General features: G+C 43.3%; 1 protein-coding gene and 1 long non-coding RNA gene across 6 annotated transcripts in view; one reads left to right on the plus strand and one right to left on the minus strand.

The window, feature by feature from the left end:
* The window catches only part of Pik3ap1 (phosphoinositide-3-kinase adaptor protein 1), a 119269-nt gene that overhangs the window by 18401 nt on the left and 81460 nt on the right, over positions 1 to 19408 (minus strand). For all 4 annotated transcript variants that reach the window (XM_010618119.2, XM_010618118.2, XM_010618121.2 and 1 more), the window contains 5 exons: positions 14125 to 14220; positions 7979 to 8176; positions 4653 to 4718; positions 2928 to 3133; positions 824 to 896 (listed from right to left, as the gene is read on the minus strand). In XM_010618119.2, coding sequence (XP_010616421.1) covers positions 824 to 896; positions 2928 to 3133; positions 4653 to 4718; positions 7979 to 8176; positions 14125 to 14220 — 639 coding nt within the window. The remainder of the gene's footprint in view (positions 1 to 823; positions 897 to 2927; positions 3134 to 4652; positions 4719 to 7978; positions 8177 to 14124; positions 14221 to 19408) is intronic.
* Positions 1 to 19408, plus strand: part of LOC104858033 — a 43332-nt gene that overhangs the window by 14942 nt on the left and 8982 nt on the right. Inside the window, exons 3-6 of one of the 2 annotated variants that reach the window (XR_779027.3) lie at positions 11347 to 11494; positions 15422 to 15494; positions 16898 to 17162; positions 17336 to 17411. This is a non-coding gene — a long non-coding RNA (uncharacterized LOC104858033). Of the gene's footprint in view, positions 1 to 11346; positions 11495 to 15421; positions 15495 to 16897; positions 17412 to 19408 lie in introns of both variants that reach the window. The other variant, XR_002025156.2, reaches the window with a different exon arrangement.

Genomic DNA, 19408 nt, shown 5'->3' on the forward strand with positions numbered 1-19408 from the left:
TTTTTTTTTTTTTTTTTTTGGTTTTTTGATACAGGGTCTCACTATGTAGTTGAGACTGACCTGGAACTATGCAGTCCAGGCTGGTCGCGAACTCATAATGATCCTCCTGCCTCAGCCTCCCAAGTGCTGGAATTACAGGTGTGCACCACCATGCCCAGCCATACTGTATTACTCTTGGCAAGAGATGATGTGCTACAGTTGTCACACAGGAGATGGTCAGAAATGACCAGATTTAGGGTGTATTTTCGAGGCAGAACCCTTAGGGATTGCTAGTGGTTAAATGAAGGAATGAGGTAATAGCAAAAAGAACAATTAAAAAAGAAATACTGGGAAAAGGGATAGTAGCTTCTGTAAATGCTCAGACGAGGGTGGACTCCAGTGGCCTGCAGTGGCTCTGCCAGGCCAGATGAGGCCCACCATGCCAGAGGACCTCAGTGAGAAGGTGCATTGTGGACAAACCCAAGTCCCTGCTCGGGAGTGACAGCGCCACACAGCTGCTACCCTGGGAAGGGTGTGTCAAGGGGGCAGAGGAGCCCAGGCCTCAGTGTGCCAAACGGAATCCACACCCCTGCTGTTGTGTGACGTGAGCCCCACCAACCCGGGTCTCAGGCTTCTGAAGCAGTTTGTGACGTGGGAGCTGGTGACACAGACTCACCACTGAAGTCAGAAACAAGACACTCTGGGAATGGCGTTTTCTCCCTTCTCTGCTCCAAAAACATGTGTCCTCCCAGGTACCAAAGCTGTCGGGCACCTGTCCACTCAGGCCACAGCAGAAAGGAGAGTCAAGCTAAATAGCAATGCCCCCACAGTGCACCGCGCATACCTGTCTGCTTTCCTGATTTTTGCTTCTCTTTCTGTCTTCGGGTGATACTGTCCCTTAACCGTTTAAGATTCTCCTTTAAAAAAAAAAAAAGAGTTTAAATATACTCCAGAATTATACCCTTTGAACATTAGAGTTATTTTCTGATTGTATGCTGCATGCAAAGTCTATCACACTGCAATACCATTTTCAAAATGCAAATGAGGCTCGGTGTAGTTGTTTTTAGACAGACCCAGATCCTCATCAAAGTTGTGTCCAAAGAGAAGGCCCCTCTTTCACAATACGATGTCTTCCCTCTCCTCTGGCTCCCAGCTCTGTTCCCTGCTCTATAACGCCTTGCCTTTCCCTATGGACACCATGTAACAAAACCAGTCTCTGACCTACTCACAGATACTCTGCATCCTTCCTCCCTCCGCTGACCTTGAAAGAGGCTGAGTCCTCTCAATGAGTTTGTTCCAGGCCTGGGTCAAGCAAGACCCCCCTTTGTTCCTGATGGCCTTCAGCCATCTGGCACATGGATTACACCATTCTGCCTCTGTGTGTGTATGTGTGTGTGTGTGTGTGTGTGTGCGCGCGCGCCTTGCCTCTTCAGGATACACAGAATCTTCAAGGGCAAAAGACTAAGTCTTGTACAGTTTGGCCATCTGGTCCAGTGTAGTCATTCAATAAGTGTTAAACAGATATTTTAGGGTTAAGATTTTTTTCTATTTTAGTCAGCCAACACCAGTGTCTAAGCATTCTAGGGAAGTTAAGCGCCTGAGCTTTCAACACCATGAGGAAAATGTCCAATCAATCTGGCTGAAGCAGAAAGTTCAGTGAGGGAATCACCAGAGGCCAAACTGGAAAGGTTAGCTGTTTTTCACTTACAGGCTGAGAAATGGAGCCTTATGCAGGAAGCAACAGAAATCTGAAAGCTGTGAGGTGATCCTGGCTTTAAGATTCTGGTGAACTGGAAGGGGAGGAGTTGAAGGCAAGAAGACCCACCTGGAGATGAAGCAGCAGGCCATCTGCAGGGACAGGGCTGTTAGTGGTATGTGGTTGGGAAATTGAAAAGATAGGGAGAGATATGAGAGGAAAACCACCACAAAGCAAGAGCAGGCAAGGCATGCAGCTGATTGGAGAAAAGGAAGCTGGGAGAAGAGCCTCAGAAACTTGAAGTCTGACTTGAAGTCTCTGGGAGATGGCAGAGCAGTAAATAGAAAGAGGGAGTCAGGAAAGAAGTAGCCTTGAAAGATGCTTGTTGTTGGACATGCAGCAGGTCTAGGGAAACTCAGGAGGACCCACCCAGCTGGTGGCTGAGGAGTCATGGGGCTGGAGACACAAACTCGAGTATCACCTGCACAGAGGAGGTGCTGAAGGGAACCTGGGCAGCACTCGTTTATGGAAGGGGGAGCTTAAGAAGATAGAGGAACAGACTGAAAGGCAGAGGAAAAGAAGATGGGTCACCTGACGGATAGCCTCCTTATCACCAGCCACGGATGGGGGAGGCTTAGGAAGCATCAGGAAGCTGTCCAAATGTGCTCCAGTGGGCTAGGGTTCTCTACTGTGCGGAATATAAATTGCAGCTATCTCTTGCACTCAGCGTGAGTTCTGGGCAAGTTCATGGGAAAGAAGAGGCCTATTGATAGTTCATATTTTGTATGGATTTGCTCTGCACCATACATGGGCCTTACAGGCTTGAATCATCTGGCCCTCCCCTTCACTTTTCAGAGGTAGAGAAAGGGAGGCACAGCAATGTCAAGATCACCCAACTGCAAGTAGCAGAACAAGAATACAAACTTTGGCTGCTGCCTCCAGAACCCTGGCTTCCTATACAGCTGTGGTGCTACCCGGCCACACATAATGGTAAGGAAAAAAATCCCTGTTTGGCCACGGCTGGACTTCTCTCAGCAGGCCTGTAGTTGTCCTGGGGCACATGAGTGAGGTGGATCCTGCTTCCTGCATTCACCATTCAGGATGATGCACAGTCACTCGCAAAGATATATTGACAGTGTTTACAGGCACAGCCACAGGTGCTCAGCTGGAGCAACACTGGACAATTGCCACCCGCCTCCCTCACCGCCCAGTGGCCAAGTGACATGAAATGGCTTCTGATAGTGCTGGCTACCTGCTGGAAGCGAAAGGACTCAGATCGTTTCTTCTGGTTGAGCTGCCATTCCTTGAAGTGCAGCACAGCCTCATCCACGTTGACGATGCCCAGCTTCACCTGCTCCTGCAGGGTGATGAGCTGCCGCTGGCCTGGCGTCTTCATCCCAGCGAATGGGTCATACACACTTGACTGGGGCCTGTCTCTCCAAGGTCTGACAGGCGGCTCTGAAAAGGTAGCAGAACATAGCTTTGACAGCTCCTCAGTATGTGTATGTGAGGTCAGGGGGCAAGGAATGGGTGACAAGGCTGCTGACAGATTCAAGAGGGCACACTGCAAAGAAGGAGCACACACAGTACTTCTCAATCCTGATACCACTGACATTTGAGGCCGGAAGGTTCTTTGTTGCGGAGCTATGCTGTGCCTTGCAGGATGTCCAGCAGCACTGTCAGCCTCTACCCACTGGGTGCCAGCAGCACTCTTTTCCCCAATTGTGACAACAAAAAATGTTCTCAGATACTGCCAACTGTCCTCTGGGGAGGGCAAAATCATCTCCACATAAGAAATGCTGCTTTAGACTTAATCACTTCTAGAAGAGAATATATAAGAAGAGTCTAGCCAAGATGCATCTCCCAGCCCTATCTCAGCAGCGATTATAGACTAATTGGCATGAAATGCCAGAGGACACAAAACACCAATGACATTGTGACCCAGGCCCAGTAGTACCAGGTATTGATGAAGTGCTGGGTTATAGCTAGCTATTCTTGGGCTGCTCTGTTCCAGGCTCTCTTTCATATTACAAATGCATAGTTCTCTGCTTTGGAGAACCTGGGAAAACATAAAGCCAACCACTCCCTCCCCAGTTCTGCAAGGAATGATCTACTTGCAGAGACGACAAGGCCACTGGCACTTGTGAAGACAACTTGACATTGTATTTCTTGATACATTTAGGGCTATTTGACTCCACATCTCTCCAGCATGGGCACTAGGATTCAAGGACACAACAAGATGGAAAAGAGAAATGGCTTCACCAATGAATGTTGGGGGGGAAAGTGGAGTTTATCTATTATTTGTCCAGCCATTCACTCATCTGAGTACACATAATCACATACCTTTTAACCATGTTTGGCCTTTTTAAGGTTTTGAGAGATGGGGTAGAAGAGAAAGCAAAAGCATAAGCCAATCAAATCAGTTCCAATCTCCTACTACCATAGTCTTTTGAGATGCCTTTAAATGCTTATATTGAGTCACGGCTACTTTCCAAAAGAATCCTCAATGGGATAATGAATGCCTCTATTTAGTACAAGCAAATTAATGACAGGAAGGAGAGCATTTAGCTCCTCAAACTTCCATAAAAAGTCTTTAAAAGAATGGAATGTCCAAGTCCTTACCCAACAGCAAGAAAATGTCTTGAAAATTAAAGATTAATTAAAGCACAACTGAGCTAGTAAACAGCCCAGAAGGGCTGTGTCACAGATAAAGATTGAGTGCTGGGCAGCCCACTGGCACCCTGTTGGCATTAATCTCAATGTCCAGATTGTACTTCTATGTGCTGACACTTTCTGGTATTTTCATGCTCCTCTCAGTACAGGACTCTCAGACAGCTGCTCCATCCTAAGGCATCTCTTGAGTCGCTATTTTGCAATGTGAAGAAGCCATTACCCTAAGAAATCTCTGAGGTATGAGCTCTCTATCCCATTAAAGTTCCACTAATAACAAAAGGAAGTTAAGCACAAGGTGACTTACCTTTCAGGAGGCTCTCTGAGGAAACATACAAATTCCCAGACTGCTCTTGACTTTTTTCTCCAAAAACTGTGAGAGAAAGAATATTCTAAGTAAAATGCCAAGTTTTTTCTTTCTCTTTAAAAAAAACTTTTTAACTTTGTTATTAGTATATGTTTGCAGTACATGCAGTTTATAATCATCTTGAGGAGTGCACACATGTAAATAATATAGCTTGTTTCTTTTTTTTAATCCTCTTCCCCTTCCTTCCCACCTTCCTCTCTCCTCCTCTAAATTCCCTTTCCTCATTTTCAGTTTTATTGATATTATTAATCTTAGTTCTTGTTTATGACATACAATGTTTGCATTCATAATTCCTAAGGATTCTATAACATTTTATATTTTTACAAAAAATACATAAGATCCTAATGGTATAATTGACAATGTGAAATAGGAAGAAAAGGGCTAAAGGTGTAGGGAAAGGGGGAAGGGTAGGGGAAAGGGAATAAGGGAAAAGAAAAAAATATGAGAAAATGAAAAAATGGAAATAAAGTGTTTGTAAATGGGGAGGGGTGGAGGAGATGAAGAGAGGGCAGGGACAAGGGGAAAAAATAAGAACCAAGACCTGTCGTGTAAAGGTACAAGATCCCAAAAATGAATGTAACTGAACTGTATACCTAAAATGTACCAATAAACTCAATGAGGAAAAAAAAATCTTGTGCAAAAAAGGATGTACTATCCCATTATTACAGTTCTCTAAATAAAAACTTCTGAAAGAGACAACTAATGAGAAGCTGTAGAGATTGTCACATAAGACAGGCCAGACAGACTAGCTGTCAAACTGAGAAAGCCAAAGCTAGCAAAAGGGCATGGTCAGTGCTTAAAGAAAAGGGTAAAAAAAGAAAAAAACAGCATTAAAGAAAAGGACAACAGGAACAAGGAAATATGCCCAGGTCATGAACACCTGAAGCTAGTCATGGGAGACCTTGAAGAAGAAGGATAAAAGGAAATATCTAGCATTTAGGCCAACGATGCCATGAGACCCGACTCTAAGCAGTGAAGTGTGTGCAGAGCTCCAAAGTAACTAAAATCAGTCACTGAGGAAGGCACAGAATCAGAAAGGAGAATGAATACAGCAAAGTAACAAATACAATACACCCTTAGTGCTAAGATGGCATGGTCATTTTGGTTCCCTGGGCTCAGATTGAGATGTTCCTGGATTCAAATCCTGGCTCTGACCCTTAGGAATTATACGATCTTGCACAAGAGGCATGACCTCTTCCTTCCTCCACCTCTTATTTGTAGAATGAGGAAGGTAACAGTATTTCCACTGGGTTGTCCTGAGCATTAAGTGAGTTAATACATGGAAAGTGCTTAGGATAGAATTCAGCACGTGTAAGCACTAAGGGCTAGATTTTATTATCATTATTCTTATCTAAACTTCAAGACTGATGCTGGTAAGACAGCAGGACCTTGGTGTGCTAGTTAACTCAAGCGATGTCTACATGGTATCTTACAATTTAAAAGTGCTTTCTGCATGAATGCTTTTATCTGACCCTCAAATAAGACTGTGGTATATTATCAGGGATTACTATGACATATATATTAGTGTAGACATGTATCACTATGATAACCATTTTAGAGATAAGGAAACTAAAGATAAAAGGAGCAAAACAACTTATCCGATGTCTATACTGTACACCAGAAAATGCAAGATCCAAGAGATGAACCCAGGTGTTCTGGCCTCCAGCCCATCACCCCTTCTGTCACCTCATGCTTGTCTCCTTTCCTCTGCTTGCTCATGGTTTCCCAGCAAGTCCACTAGGGCTTGGGAATGCACAGGGCTTAGGAATCACCTGGGTCGACATCTCAGTCATCTCCCCAGTGAGGTACCATCTACACCTCCCCGATCCCCTCTACCCTTTAGGAATTGCCAGTATATATCTGCACGCTTCTTACTGTGGTTCCCTCAGATACAGATCGTAAGCTAAGGATCTGAATGTAAGTAGTCTAGTTGGGAGGTGACAGAGCCAAGGCAAAGGCAAAAAATGTTGGGCTATCAAGCACTGACAGCCATGGACAATCCTAGGATTCCCTAAAAAGCAACATGGAACATCCAATTCAGAGTTTCCAGAAGGGCAAACAAACCGGGATATTCATCCACAAACTCTCAGCAGTCATTAATTGAGGACAGAGGCCACTGTGCTAACTCTCTAGTGCTTCCAGCTTCTCTTGCAAGGGGGTAGAGGAGGTCTTAGGCCAGAGAAAGCCTTCAGGCTAAGAGACAATAGTGAAGACAGGTGGAATCTGGCAAGATGGCACAAAAATGTAGAGAGCCAGGGGGACAAGGGCAGGACACCAAACGGTATCTGCTGTATATGCCAAAGAAAATGCTACCCAAGGCTGGCCAGACCACTGATGGCATTTGGCAATACAGAGCATCCCATAATGTATTACAATGCAATTTAGGGTTGCTAGATTGAAAGGACCAAAGCCAAAGCCAAGATAGTGAAGTACTTGGAACATACTTACACTAAAATGGCTGCTTATCTGCAATTTAAAGTTAACTGAACAGCCTGTATTTTACCTGGCAACCCAACCCAGTTTCTGGGAGCTCTGGATAAGCAATGCCTACCCCAATATATGATCTCACTTCATCACGGTTTGTACAATATGCTTATATTAAAAACAGAATACAGACCTAGAGCACAGATCTGGGAATTCTACTCTTATAATACTTACATAACCAAGACCTGAAAGACATCAAGCTGATGATACCATCTAACTGGTTTCCCAGGGGCAATTATGAAGAAGTTGAAATCCAATGTTTTATTGATGTAAATAGGCAGGGAGCCCAACATAGTAGCTAAAAGCCAGGGCTATGGAGGTAGAACTCTTGCTTCAAAGCCTGGCTGAGCTGCATAGTGATTGAGTAATCTTTGTAAGCCTCAATTTACCTATCTGTAAAATGTGAATGATGCTCCTAACCTAAAAGGTTATTGAAGCGATTAATTGTAAGGTTATATGTAAGGATTAAAATTCAATAAATGTCACCTATTAAAAGTATTAATAATAGTAACAAGAAGGGGTTTGGGAGACAAAAATGTACAGGTTTTTGTTGACCCATTTTTCCAAATGCACATGAATGCCTCCAGGAAGGAAATCTGTTCATTGCCCCCATCTCGCTCCAAAATTTGCTCTGAGCTATGACCTTATCTCCTGGGGCTTGCTGGAAAACATCCAGGAAAGGAGTCACTGGGTCACGCTTCAGAAAGCCAAGAGATCTGCAAAACTGATGCTGAGAAACTCTGAAGACCCCTGTGGACGACGTTATTCCCTGCGACACTTGCCTTTAGAAATGTATGGTTCATTGTCAGGCAGCTGATGAGCACTTGGAGCGCTGGCCTCTGGCCTGGGCACAGGGAGAGGAGGCCTGCTGGCCAGGTCCATGCAAAAGGCCTCTTCATCTTCCACTGTGTGATAAACATCTTCTTCCCCACCAAGATGGTACTGATCTCTCTCCAAACTGGTCATTCCTACGCTGCTGCCTAGAAACACAAAGAAAGGCGATTGAGAGCAGTAGCCAAGCCAATCAGATGATGTCAGTCATGAGAACACAGTGACATTTCCTGACTAGTACAATTAGGGCTCCAGGCAAAAGGGTCCCCCCACATCATCTGGTCAGAACATCAAAGGCAGGTGGGACAAAAATCAGCATCTCTTTCATTTGCCACCAACACTGGTGCAGCCAGAGAAGTGAGTACTAGGCCCTATAGCTTCAATTTTACTCTAGGATTCTATTATTCATCCCATTAGAACTAAGAGAAAGAAGGTACAACCTCCAAAATCCACAGGCACTTGGTGCTATGTTTTATAACTAGATGCCCCCCAAAGCCTCATGAGCTCATAGGAAGGGCTTTCAGGAGGTGACTAGATCATTGGGGTGTCATATTCATCAGTGGATCAGTCCGCTGATAAGTTCATAACTAAACATGATGTTGAGAGATGCAACCCAGTCAAAGGAAGCGGGTCACGAGGGGTGCTGCTTGGAAGGGTATATTTCCCTCCTCCCTTCATCTCTCTGTTTCCTGCCTGCCATGCAATGAACAGCTCTCCTCTGCAATAGCCTGCCTTGGAGCTGACTATGGACTATACTCTCCAAAACTGTGAGCCCAAATAAACCTTTCCTCTTTAAAGCTCTGGGTGTTTTGTTGGGGACTGTGGCTCAGGGATAAGAAGTAACGAAGAACCACCCATTGGTGTTAGGATAGCAGTGTAAGATGTTCTACCAGAGATGCCAGCATCTCCTTCATTCTCCTTAACACAGTTCCGAGGACTTCCTCTGTGCCAAGCACTGTTCCGAGTGTATCGGTCCACATCACTATCTTCTCTGATTTTATAAGAATGCAGCGGAATATCTGTACTCCTCAATCTCATTTGGCAGATGAAGAGGATTTAAGGATTTAAATAACTTGCCCCAAACCACTTAGAGTCAGGTTGGCACCCAAGAAAGCAGACTCCAGCTTGTATTCAATCTCCATGATCTGCTGCTTCTTATCTCTGCTCCCTTGTTGCTCCTCCCTGACCACACAGATCGCGGACGGAAAGCTTGCTTCCCACCCTTTGTCCCCCAGGTCCCCCCATCTTAATATTTCTCTGCAAAGTTCCGTTTCTGCTTCCTAGTACCATTCAGTCGGCAAAGGTTTATTAAATACCCATTTAAGATTCCACAATGAATGGAGCTTGGCTTTCTGCCTATGGAATCTCCAATCTAGTGATTTATTGGGAAATGTTGCTGTTGTTGTTGTTGTTGTTGCACCTTCAGAGTCTGCTTCCGTTTGCTCTTGGTTTTCAGTACCATGGGTCTAGAAGATTGATCAAGCTGGTCTCACTCATTAGCGGACTCTAGTGCCCAAGGCTCTGCCCTCAAGATAAGTTTCCATTTATCTGCTCATTTTTGAATATGCTGTACAAGGAGCTGAGGAAACTCTAGGGAGCCTTGTCCAGTGTTAACCAAAACAGGGTGTGCTGGCAGAGCTGCCATGTGCCCCACTCACTTCCTCAAGTGCCCGATTATGCTTCAGTTCATCCTGCAAAACTCTTGTCTGCCTCAGGAATGTTGTTCCTCTGCCTGGAACCTTCTCTTAACGCTGTGCCAAGCCAACCCAGCCTCCCTCCATGCTTCAGCAGAACGGTCACTTCTGACACAGGCCTCACTGACCACCCAGTCTAAACAGGGTCAGCCCTGGCCGGGGATTTAGCTCATTGGTGCCGCCACCTGCCTCACAAGCACAAGGTCCTGAGTTTGATCCCTGGTACTGCAAATAAATAAATAAATTGGGTCAGCCCACTATTCATCCTCACCATGCCTAATCCTTTGCCTCCACAATCCTGCCACGGCATCCCTTAAACATTAATCAGTGCGTTGGACTGTTTCCTGACTCTTTCGCTCCCTTGACTGTCAGCTGCAGAAGGGCAGTCCCTGCCCGCCCCCGCCATGTTATTCTAGAGACAAACACAGGGCCTAGGAACTCACCAAAGCTCAATTCTGTTATTGCAGTTTCTCAGGATTATTCTTATAACGAATGGATAAATGAATTCTGGGTGAAATATGTAGGCCAAACAGAGATACACAACAGGTTTGTTCCTTTCCCAGGAGTTTGTGTACTGTATTCATCTTCTTTCCTGGTGTCTTTCAAATCTGGCTAGGCAGATCTCTGGGGGCTTTCAGGCAACATTAAGGACTACTGCATGATCAGAGTAAGAGGTAAGCCTTTTCTCCCATGACAGGACAAAGCTTTATGGCTTCAGAAACTGAGAAAGCCATGTGTGTGGACCTTGGCACAAATAGCATTTACTTCCCTTAGCAACATCCGTCTACACATGGGTATTTGTTGGAAGCTTCATGCAAGGAGTACCACCTTCAAGGAGGGAGGAGGGGTGGTGTGGGGGTGGTGTGCACCAGGGGTCCCATGTCCTTCTCTCATTGCATCGGCAGTTACAGGCAATCACTTCAACAACTCTTTTGGCTCCTACTGGCCAAATAAATTTTCAGGAAGACTATTCAGTCCCACCCAGCTGCCAGATTCCCTGGGAACCTCAAAGGAACTCAGTTCTGGGGCTATTGTGTTCCCTGACAGAATAAATTCTGAACCTATTGCTCTGCTACTCCCATCTTGATCATATTATGTTATTTAAAATAATTAACTAATAGCCGGGCATGGTGCTGCACGCCTGTAACCCTAGCACTTGGGAGGCTGAGGCAGGAGGATCGCTGTGAGTTTGACACCAGCCTGGGCTACATAATGAGTTCCAGGTCAGTCTCAACTACACAGTGAGACCCTCTCTCAAAAAACCAAAAAAATAGGGCCGGGGATTTAGCTCAGTGGTTCTACCAACTGCCTTGCAAGAGCAAGGACCCGAGTTCGATCCCCAGTACCCCCCCAAAAAAAACCAAAAAAATAAAAAAAAGTTAAAAAAATAAAATATTTAATTATTACATTAAATAACAAACACCGTTGATATGTTTCAAGGACTGCTCTGTGCCAGGTACTGCATTTTATTGGGGACACAAAGTTAATCCCTGCCAAGAACTCCTGACAACTCTCTGGAGCTAACTGGCTGAAGGCCACAGGACTAGGGTACAGGGACAAGCCTTACAATCTGGTCCTAGATCTGTCCAGCCTTATCTCCACATTTCCTTCCTTTTCCTTTACAGACATCTTATCTGTAGTTTTCAAACTAATTCTTCAGAGCTGCATAACCCCAAAAGATGTTTCTAGAATCTCATCAGGTGGAAATGAGAGGCCAAGCAGAGAGACTGAGAACAGTTCCACTTTCCTCTGTGTTGTAGACTAAGCCTTCAGGTAAGGTTTTATTTGAAATAGTGTTTTAGACCTTTTCTACAGCCCTGGTTGGGAATATAAGCTTGGTAAAACAACAGAGAAGAGTGTTTTGGTACTGTCAAAATTAAGAATACACACTTCCTTAGATCCAACAATTCTACTTCTAGTAATTTATAGTACATGTAGACTCAAATATATGAAAAGATATTACACAATACAAAGATATTCATTCAGGCAAGGTTTATACAAGCAAAAAGCTGGAGACAACCTAAATAGTCTCAACAGGAAACTGGAAATACACTAGGTAATATTATACATAGTGACTATGTGGCTGTTTAAAAATTAATATTGTGCTGGGATATTACTTGTGAATAACAGGAAAAGGAGACATATGTATGTATGTACATATTAACATGTCCAGAAATTTTCCAGAGCATCGAGGGAAGGAGGGAAACTTATTTTCATTGCTTATTTTTTGTATCATTTGGATTTTTATTATTCACATGCAGAACTTTTATGATAGTCAACAACAGCAACAGGCAGAGATAAAAAGAAACTGAAAGAGGGTTCTATTGTTAAAGAAAGAAAAGAAAGTGCTGCTCTAGACCTGAGGTTCTCCAAATGAGTTCTTGAACCACCTAAGGAAGTCAAGAAGATGAATCTTGGGTACCATCCAGAATCCCCTGAATCAGGCATTCTGCAGGTGGGACCAGAGATGGTATCTTATTTAACAAGCCCTTCACATGGGCCTGATGTACACTCAAGTTTCAGGATCACTGCTAAAGGAAATAGTTTGGAAAGCTCTGGTAGCTGGTGTGTACCGAATACCTATTGTGTGTCACATAGTATGTGACACCTTCCCTACTGCATCATCAGAGTCTTATCGGACACAGCAACCGGCCCAAGATTAAGGTAAGTACAAGCCCAGGAGCAGAATCTGTCTATGCAAAGCCCTCTTGAGTCCCTTAGACTGCCCAACACCAATGTCCAAACCCAAGTCATCCCACCACACTTGGGACATTTTTCTTTATACCACACTGTACTTTTCATACTGAATGAAAGTTCACTTGGAGTATGTGTCTGTCTCCTCTGTGGGGCAGAACTGAGTGTTACTGATACCCGGACACCAATGTTTGGCACAAACTAGCAGTTTAATGAATGATTAAAAAATTGTCTCTTCAACTCAGGACCAAATGTTGAGACCAAGATGATCAGAGGCTCTCGTCTAATTCCTAACCCCAGTGTTCTTACCATGTGGCCACATGATGTCCCTTCTCAGGAAAGGGAGGAACAGTTTTACTTCCATTCAGAAGGTGGCAGTGTACCCAAGGGTCACAGCAGGGACTCTGAGCAAGGTTGGAAGGTTCCTACACTCTTCATATCTCTGATTCTTCTCTCACAAAATGAAGATGATAGTACCCACCTTACGAGGTTGGATCACGAAGTGATCACACACAAAACACTTAAAGTAGGTCTGCTACACCGCTAAAGACTGCAAGGCAGACCTGAGGCCAAATGACATGGTGGCAGCAAATCCCATGTCTAGGCCTGTCCGTGCCGCTCTTGGGACCACGTGCTGGTCCAGGCACTGACTAAGAGACTGATCTGTGGCTGCGCAGAATGCCCCAACACTTGGTTTTAAAGCAGGGGTCAGCAAGTATTAAAGGTACCGATAGGAAATATTTCAGGCTGTCCAATCCGTTGAAACTCCAACTCTGCCCTGATAGAATGCAAGCAGCCACAGATAATTCTGAGTGGGTATGGTATGTTCTGAAAACACTTTATTTACAAAAACAGACAGCTGGCCAGGCTGTTGTTTGTCTGTCACTGCGTGACAGATTTTTCATTCTCCTTACTGCCCAAACCATTTGTTTTTTAGAGTCCCATCCTCTTGACACTTGGCCTTCTATATCTATGTGATTAATGGATGCATTATAAATTACTAATGATTGAACAGGGTTAAGTAATTACTCATACAATTTAACACCTTTCATCTATGAAATTATCATTATCATTATTATAAACTTTTGTTATGCTCTTGTTATATGCTGGGGTCTGGTCTCAGGCCTAAGGTACAACTCATTTAACCCTCACAACATGTATCTCATTTTACGACTGAGGGAGCTGAATAACTTGCCCAAAGTTTTCCAGGCAACCGAAGAGAGAAATGAATTTAGGACCGAGCCCATGTTCTTTACCACTCTGCAGTGGAACCTTGACTTAGTCAGATTTGGGTATCTTCCTCTCCCTCACCAGAAAGTAAAATGTCTTTAGAAAACCAATCATATGCTATTTCTGTGTATCCCCCCAACCCCAACATCTGTAATGATGCTTTGTACATAGTATGTACTCAACAAATTTCGGTCAAATAAAAATAGGCATATGTGTTTTAAAAGAGGTCTTGCTGAAGCCAACTGGGTTAGCCAAGTAACTGGCTCCACTGGTGGAAACTTCCGGCCTACATGTAACAGGCCAATGGGGGAGGGTGGGGTGGCCAGAACCGGCAGGCAGAGCACCTTCCGTCACATCGTATGCCACGCACACAGCCCCTCATTCCTTGGGTGGAGTACCGAGTACCCTTCACATGGAATCAAGCAATGTCTGTTTCTCTTTTTTTTTTTTTTGCTTCCCTGTTCATAGCTACCACTTACCTTCTAAAAACTTGCGGATCATAGAATCCTTAGTAGGCCTAGAGAAACCATCACCGGAGACTGTGTTAGATGTATTTGCCTGAAGCATTTCAACATCTAGAAAGAAAAGGAGACTAAGAGTCAATGTGGGGTTCTTTCAAATAGGCATGGTGATCTTACAGGTGGATTTCCACCGTTTGAAAACTTTCTTAAAAGATTCAAGCATTCATCCATCCATTCATTCATCCTTCCTTCCATCTATTCATCTATCATCTACCATAAGGACACCCAGAAAGTACTAAGAATAAATGAGAGGAACATTTACAAACCCAAGGTCCCTTCTTCGGCCACAGGCCTCAAAAGGTATAGTTATACTCACATGCACTGGAGAGAATAAGCTTCTTTTGAAACATGCATTGTAACACTGTTTATTAGAGCAAACAAACAAGCTAATGGATGCAGGAACAACAAATAATAGACAAACTGTGGGGGTCTCTTCAAACAATGTAATATTATGCAACAGTTAAAAATAAAAATGAATTGGAACTACTCCTCCAACACAGTTATACCTCAAAAACGTAACAGTGAAAAAGTTACAGACAGATAATTACAATATGAAATTGTTTACAAAAATCTTGATGGCCTATAGAACAATATAAATTATAATTATATAATTATATAATTATAATATAAATATAAATTATTTATGAATTCATAAATATACTAAGAACAGTAATTGTGGAATTCTGGTAGTGGCTACTTCTGGAGAGAGAGGGAGGACAAGTGGATTCCAGAAGGTAACAAAGACTGCACCTGGACCACAATATCTGATTTTTAAAAACTGTCAAAAGATGTGAGACCAAAAAAGAAAGAAAAAGAAGTACATATTTTTGTATTAGTCTGATGGATTTAAAGAATTAGAATCTTCAAAAAAATACATTTCAGATAAGTAATTACCCAAAGGGACAGATGTAAGATTATATTTCTGTATGTAAAACAAACTTCATAAAGAGATGTAAGAAACTGAAATCAGTGGTTTCTTGGGAACTGAAAAGGAGACAAGGAGTGGAGAAAGTCACTCTACTGGTCACCTTCTTAGATTTTAGTTTTTTAGGCCAGGGATTTAGCTCAATGGCACCGCACCTGACTTACAAGCGCAAGGTCCTGAGTTCGATCCCCAGTAACAAAAAAATATATATATTTTTTAGTTTTTTAGTTTTTCTAAATGTAAAGAAATGTAGTGCTTTGTTTATATTATCTTACTTTCCAAAAGACACACAAACTAAAAGCCAACCTCGTTATTCCTTCTTCTTTATAGGGGATTCACTGCCCTGAATGTAATGCACCTTAGAATCTGGACACAAAGCCCTGAAGTTCGAAACAAGGAACCAGTTAAGTGAATCACTATCATTTCTATCATCCCTGAATTCTACAGGAGGTTGTGGAGACATGGGGGGGTGGGTAATAAGATAAGAACTCACACTTTATTCTTGAAAATTGAAGACAAAAATTCTACTTATTCTAAATTTTCAGTTTAATTCATTTAATTATGGTTTTGTGGATCATTCCCCCATGCAGTTAGAAAGTTGGGAAGAACGGCATATTTATTCTATAGGTGTGCACCCTGTTGGAAGCAGGACTCTCCTCTACCTGACCAAAATCTAGTGTTATCTGCCATCCCTACCCTGACCCTAAATTCCACACCCAGCCCGCTGATCCTGACCTCAGTCAATTTTGAAAATCTTTATTTTGAAACTCTGCATCGGCCCAACAATGAAGCACAGAGTAACACTCCCAAGTGCAGACCTGGCTGAGTCAGACACTACTACATACAAGGGGAGAAAGAAATTCTTCAGGCCTATTGTCAGGGTTGAACTCTCTAGAAAATACAGCTGGCTAAGGCCGCAGTGTCTCCTCTCCAAGAACCTGGGCACAGCAGGCTCGGGATAGTTTTAATCACCATGACCAAATCTCCCATATAGGCAACACCAGAGCACAACTGTCACATACACAATGTGTCATCCCTGCTGAGAGAGAGGTAAAAGGGTTATGGGATGGTCTATCTGTTCTGGCTAAAAAGTTCAATTTAAGAGAACTGATTTCCTTATCTGAGAGTAGTTGCAAAATTAAGAGTTACAAAAAATTAGAAAAACAAAATATGGAAGAAAATGGCAGCAGCAACAGCAGGCCTGTCTGAACCTGGGTGGTAATAGAAAAACTGGCCCTGGCACCAAAACCCCCATCTTAATGTGCTGAATGTTGGGGGCTTAAAAGAATTCTTTAAAAGAAGAGAAAACAAAAAAGAATGCATACCAGTAACAAAACATATCAACACCATGACCCTCTGATCTGATGCACTGAAAAGGATCTAACATCATTCCTAAGCATTCTTCCCAAAATTCGTAATTTCAGTCCCATCACAGAAAACACCAATATATTCAAGTTGGGGGATATTCTGTGAAAAAAATAATTCCTCAACACTCTTCCAAAGTGCCTTGACATGGAAAGATCGAGGAACTTCTACAAATTGGAGGACACTAAAGAGAAATAATGAATACATCATAGGGTCTGGACAGGATTCCAGAACAGGGAGCAAACATTGGTGGGGAAAATCAGTGAGATCTAAACAAGGTCTACAGTTCCGTTAGAAGGGCTATGCCAATGTAACCTTCTCACTGTGCTCCATGTAATATGGTTACTAAGATTCTCAGTAGCCTGAGTGGAAATATGCAGGAACACTAGTGTTTCCCATCTTTCAAGTCTAAAGGTAGCCCAAAATGACTTTCTTTGAAAGGAGGAGAATAAATCAGAAAAAGAGAGGAGAAACTGTGGCAGAGATGCTGAGCTTCTTTCCTGTCCCCTTACGTCATCAAGATGAGCCACTTGTGGAGCACAATGAAGAATGCCCAAAGCAGTCTGAGGGGCGAGCCATCTGTGACCGTCACCCCTTAACAGGTGGTTCGGAGCATGATTTGGGCAGTGGACCCGTGTGGCGTCCGTGGTGACCCAGTGCTACGGTTTGGGTCTGGATGCCCCTCCAGGGTCTCACATGCTTAGAGGTAGGACTTTTGGAAGCTGACTGGACTACTAAGGCCCTACAGGATACTTGCTGTGAGGAGGTGGGGCCTCGTTAGAGGCCAGTCCCTGGGGGTGTGAGCTGCCTAGAAGGGTACATGTCCCTCCCTAATTCCTCTCTTTGTTCTCTGCTTCCCGGTCACCATGACATAAGCAGTTTTCTTCTGCCCAGAACCTTTTGCCATGTGTTCCTGTGTTTAAATCTGCTGAACATGGACTAAAGCTTCTGAACGGTGAGCCAAAATAAACATCGCCTTTCTTTTTCTTTTTGGTACCAGGGATCAAACTTTGATCCTTGAGCTTGTGGGGCAGGCGGCGGAACCACTGAGCTAAATCTCAGACTAAACATTGCCTTCTTTAAGTTGTAGGTGTTAGGTATTTTGTCCCAACAAGAAGGAGGTAACTAAGACACCCAGCCTCCTTGGTAGAGAGTGTGTGGTAGGTGATTAGAAGCTTGTACATCAGGTCAGCTGGTTTGTTTTTGTTTTGTTTTATTTTTTGTACTGGGGATCAAACTCGGGTCCTTGCACTTGTGAGGCAGGCGGCGGAACCACTGAGCTAAATCCCCAGCCCTGTCTTTTTGTTTGTTTGTTTATTTTGTTTTGTTTTGTTTGTTTTTTGGTACCAGGGATAGAACTTGGGACCTTGCGCTTGTGAGGCTTGTTTTATGTTTTATTTTTTGTACTGGGGATCAAACTCGGGTCCTTGCACTTGTGAGGCAGGCGGCGGAACCACTGAGCTAAATCCCCAGCCCTGTCTTTTTGTTTGTTTGTTTATTTTGTTTTGTTTTGTTTGTTTTTTGGTACCAGGGATAGAACTTGGGACCTTGCGCTTGTGAGGCAGGTGGCGGAACCACTGAGCTAAATCCCCGGCCTGCACATTAGATCAGAAGGCCTATATTCCAATTCTGATTTTCCCACTTCTTCTGTTTTCTGGTTGTATGACTACACACCCACCAGCCCAATACCGACTAATCTTTAAGGTCAAATGGAATGCCCTGATTCACAAGATGACCAAGCTAGGCATCACTCTACTCACAAGAACACAGGATACTGGCCAGCACGACAGCACCAAGAAGCATTCGTCAACTAGGAGCATCCAGGGCCAGGCCAGAAGCCCAAGTGCAATGAGATGAGGCCCACAGCAAGCAGGTGCAGGAGCAGGAGCTGCACTGGCGTCCCACAGGAGCGCCATCTCTCAGCACCTCCAGAAGCCTAGCTTCCAGGGTTCCCCTAAAGGAAATGCCAGGGTGCGGGATCTTCGAGAAGCCCAGGCTATGGGGCCCTTTCAGGTACGCGTAATTTATGTACCGCTCCTCATAGATGTTTCCCAGGTCCCTGTAACCAATCCACAGCTATTTTGATCAAAGGTAACATTGCCTAGAAACGGTTGACATTTGGCGCTTATCAGGTTACTAGGGTAACAGAGCTAGGAATTCAACCAAAGGTCAAATTCTCATGAAGAAAGGGAAATGATAACTGTTAGCTCTTTGCCTACAATTGTGGGTCAAGTTGTTTCAATCCTTTCAACTTCTCTTTTCCTGTACAAAATGGTAATGATGATAGTTTGTCTCTCATAGGTTTAGCACGAGTATTAATTAAGTTTACCAAGAACATGTGATAATGCCAAGAACATATGCACTGCTAAATGGATACTGGCTACTATTATTGTGACCATTGCTATTGTTTTTATTATTAAATCCTATACCCAGGCAAATGTCCAAAGCCAAAAAATTTAAAAGGAGAAAGCTCAATTTACATTTTTTAAAAATTTGAGGGCTGAGAAATATCTCACTAGCACAGAACTTGACTAGCGTGCTCAAGGCCCTGGGTCCCAGGTTCAATCCTCAGCACCACAAAAAAAATGTTTAATTGGCACATCATAATTATATATATTTATGTGATACAGTGTGATAATTTGATGCATGTAAACAGTGCATAATGATTGAATCAGGATAATTGGCATTTTCAACTCTTTAAATGCTTATCATTTCTTGATTTTGAACATTTGAACTGTTAGTTCTTTATACAATATAAAATAAATTGCTGTAAACTGTAATCACCCTACTGAACAGACTACTAAAATTTATATATAAAACTGTATTTTGGTACCCATTATCTAACATCCTGTTTCCTTTTCCCTCACTCTTCATAGCACCTAGTGACTACTATCCTGCACTTGTAAGAAATGGACTTTTTTTTTTTTTTTTTTTTTTTGTGTGGGATTTAAC

The sequence above is a fragment of the Fukomys damarensis genome, unplaced genomic scaffold (assembly GCF_012274545.1).
Source record: "Fukomys damarensis isolate Sample0158 unplaced genomic scaffold, DMR_v1.0_HiC HiC_scaffold_8, whole genome shotgun sequence".
Lineage (NCBI taxonomy): Eukaryota > Metazoa > Chordata > Mammalia > Rodentia > Bathyergidae > Fukomys > Fukomys damarensis.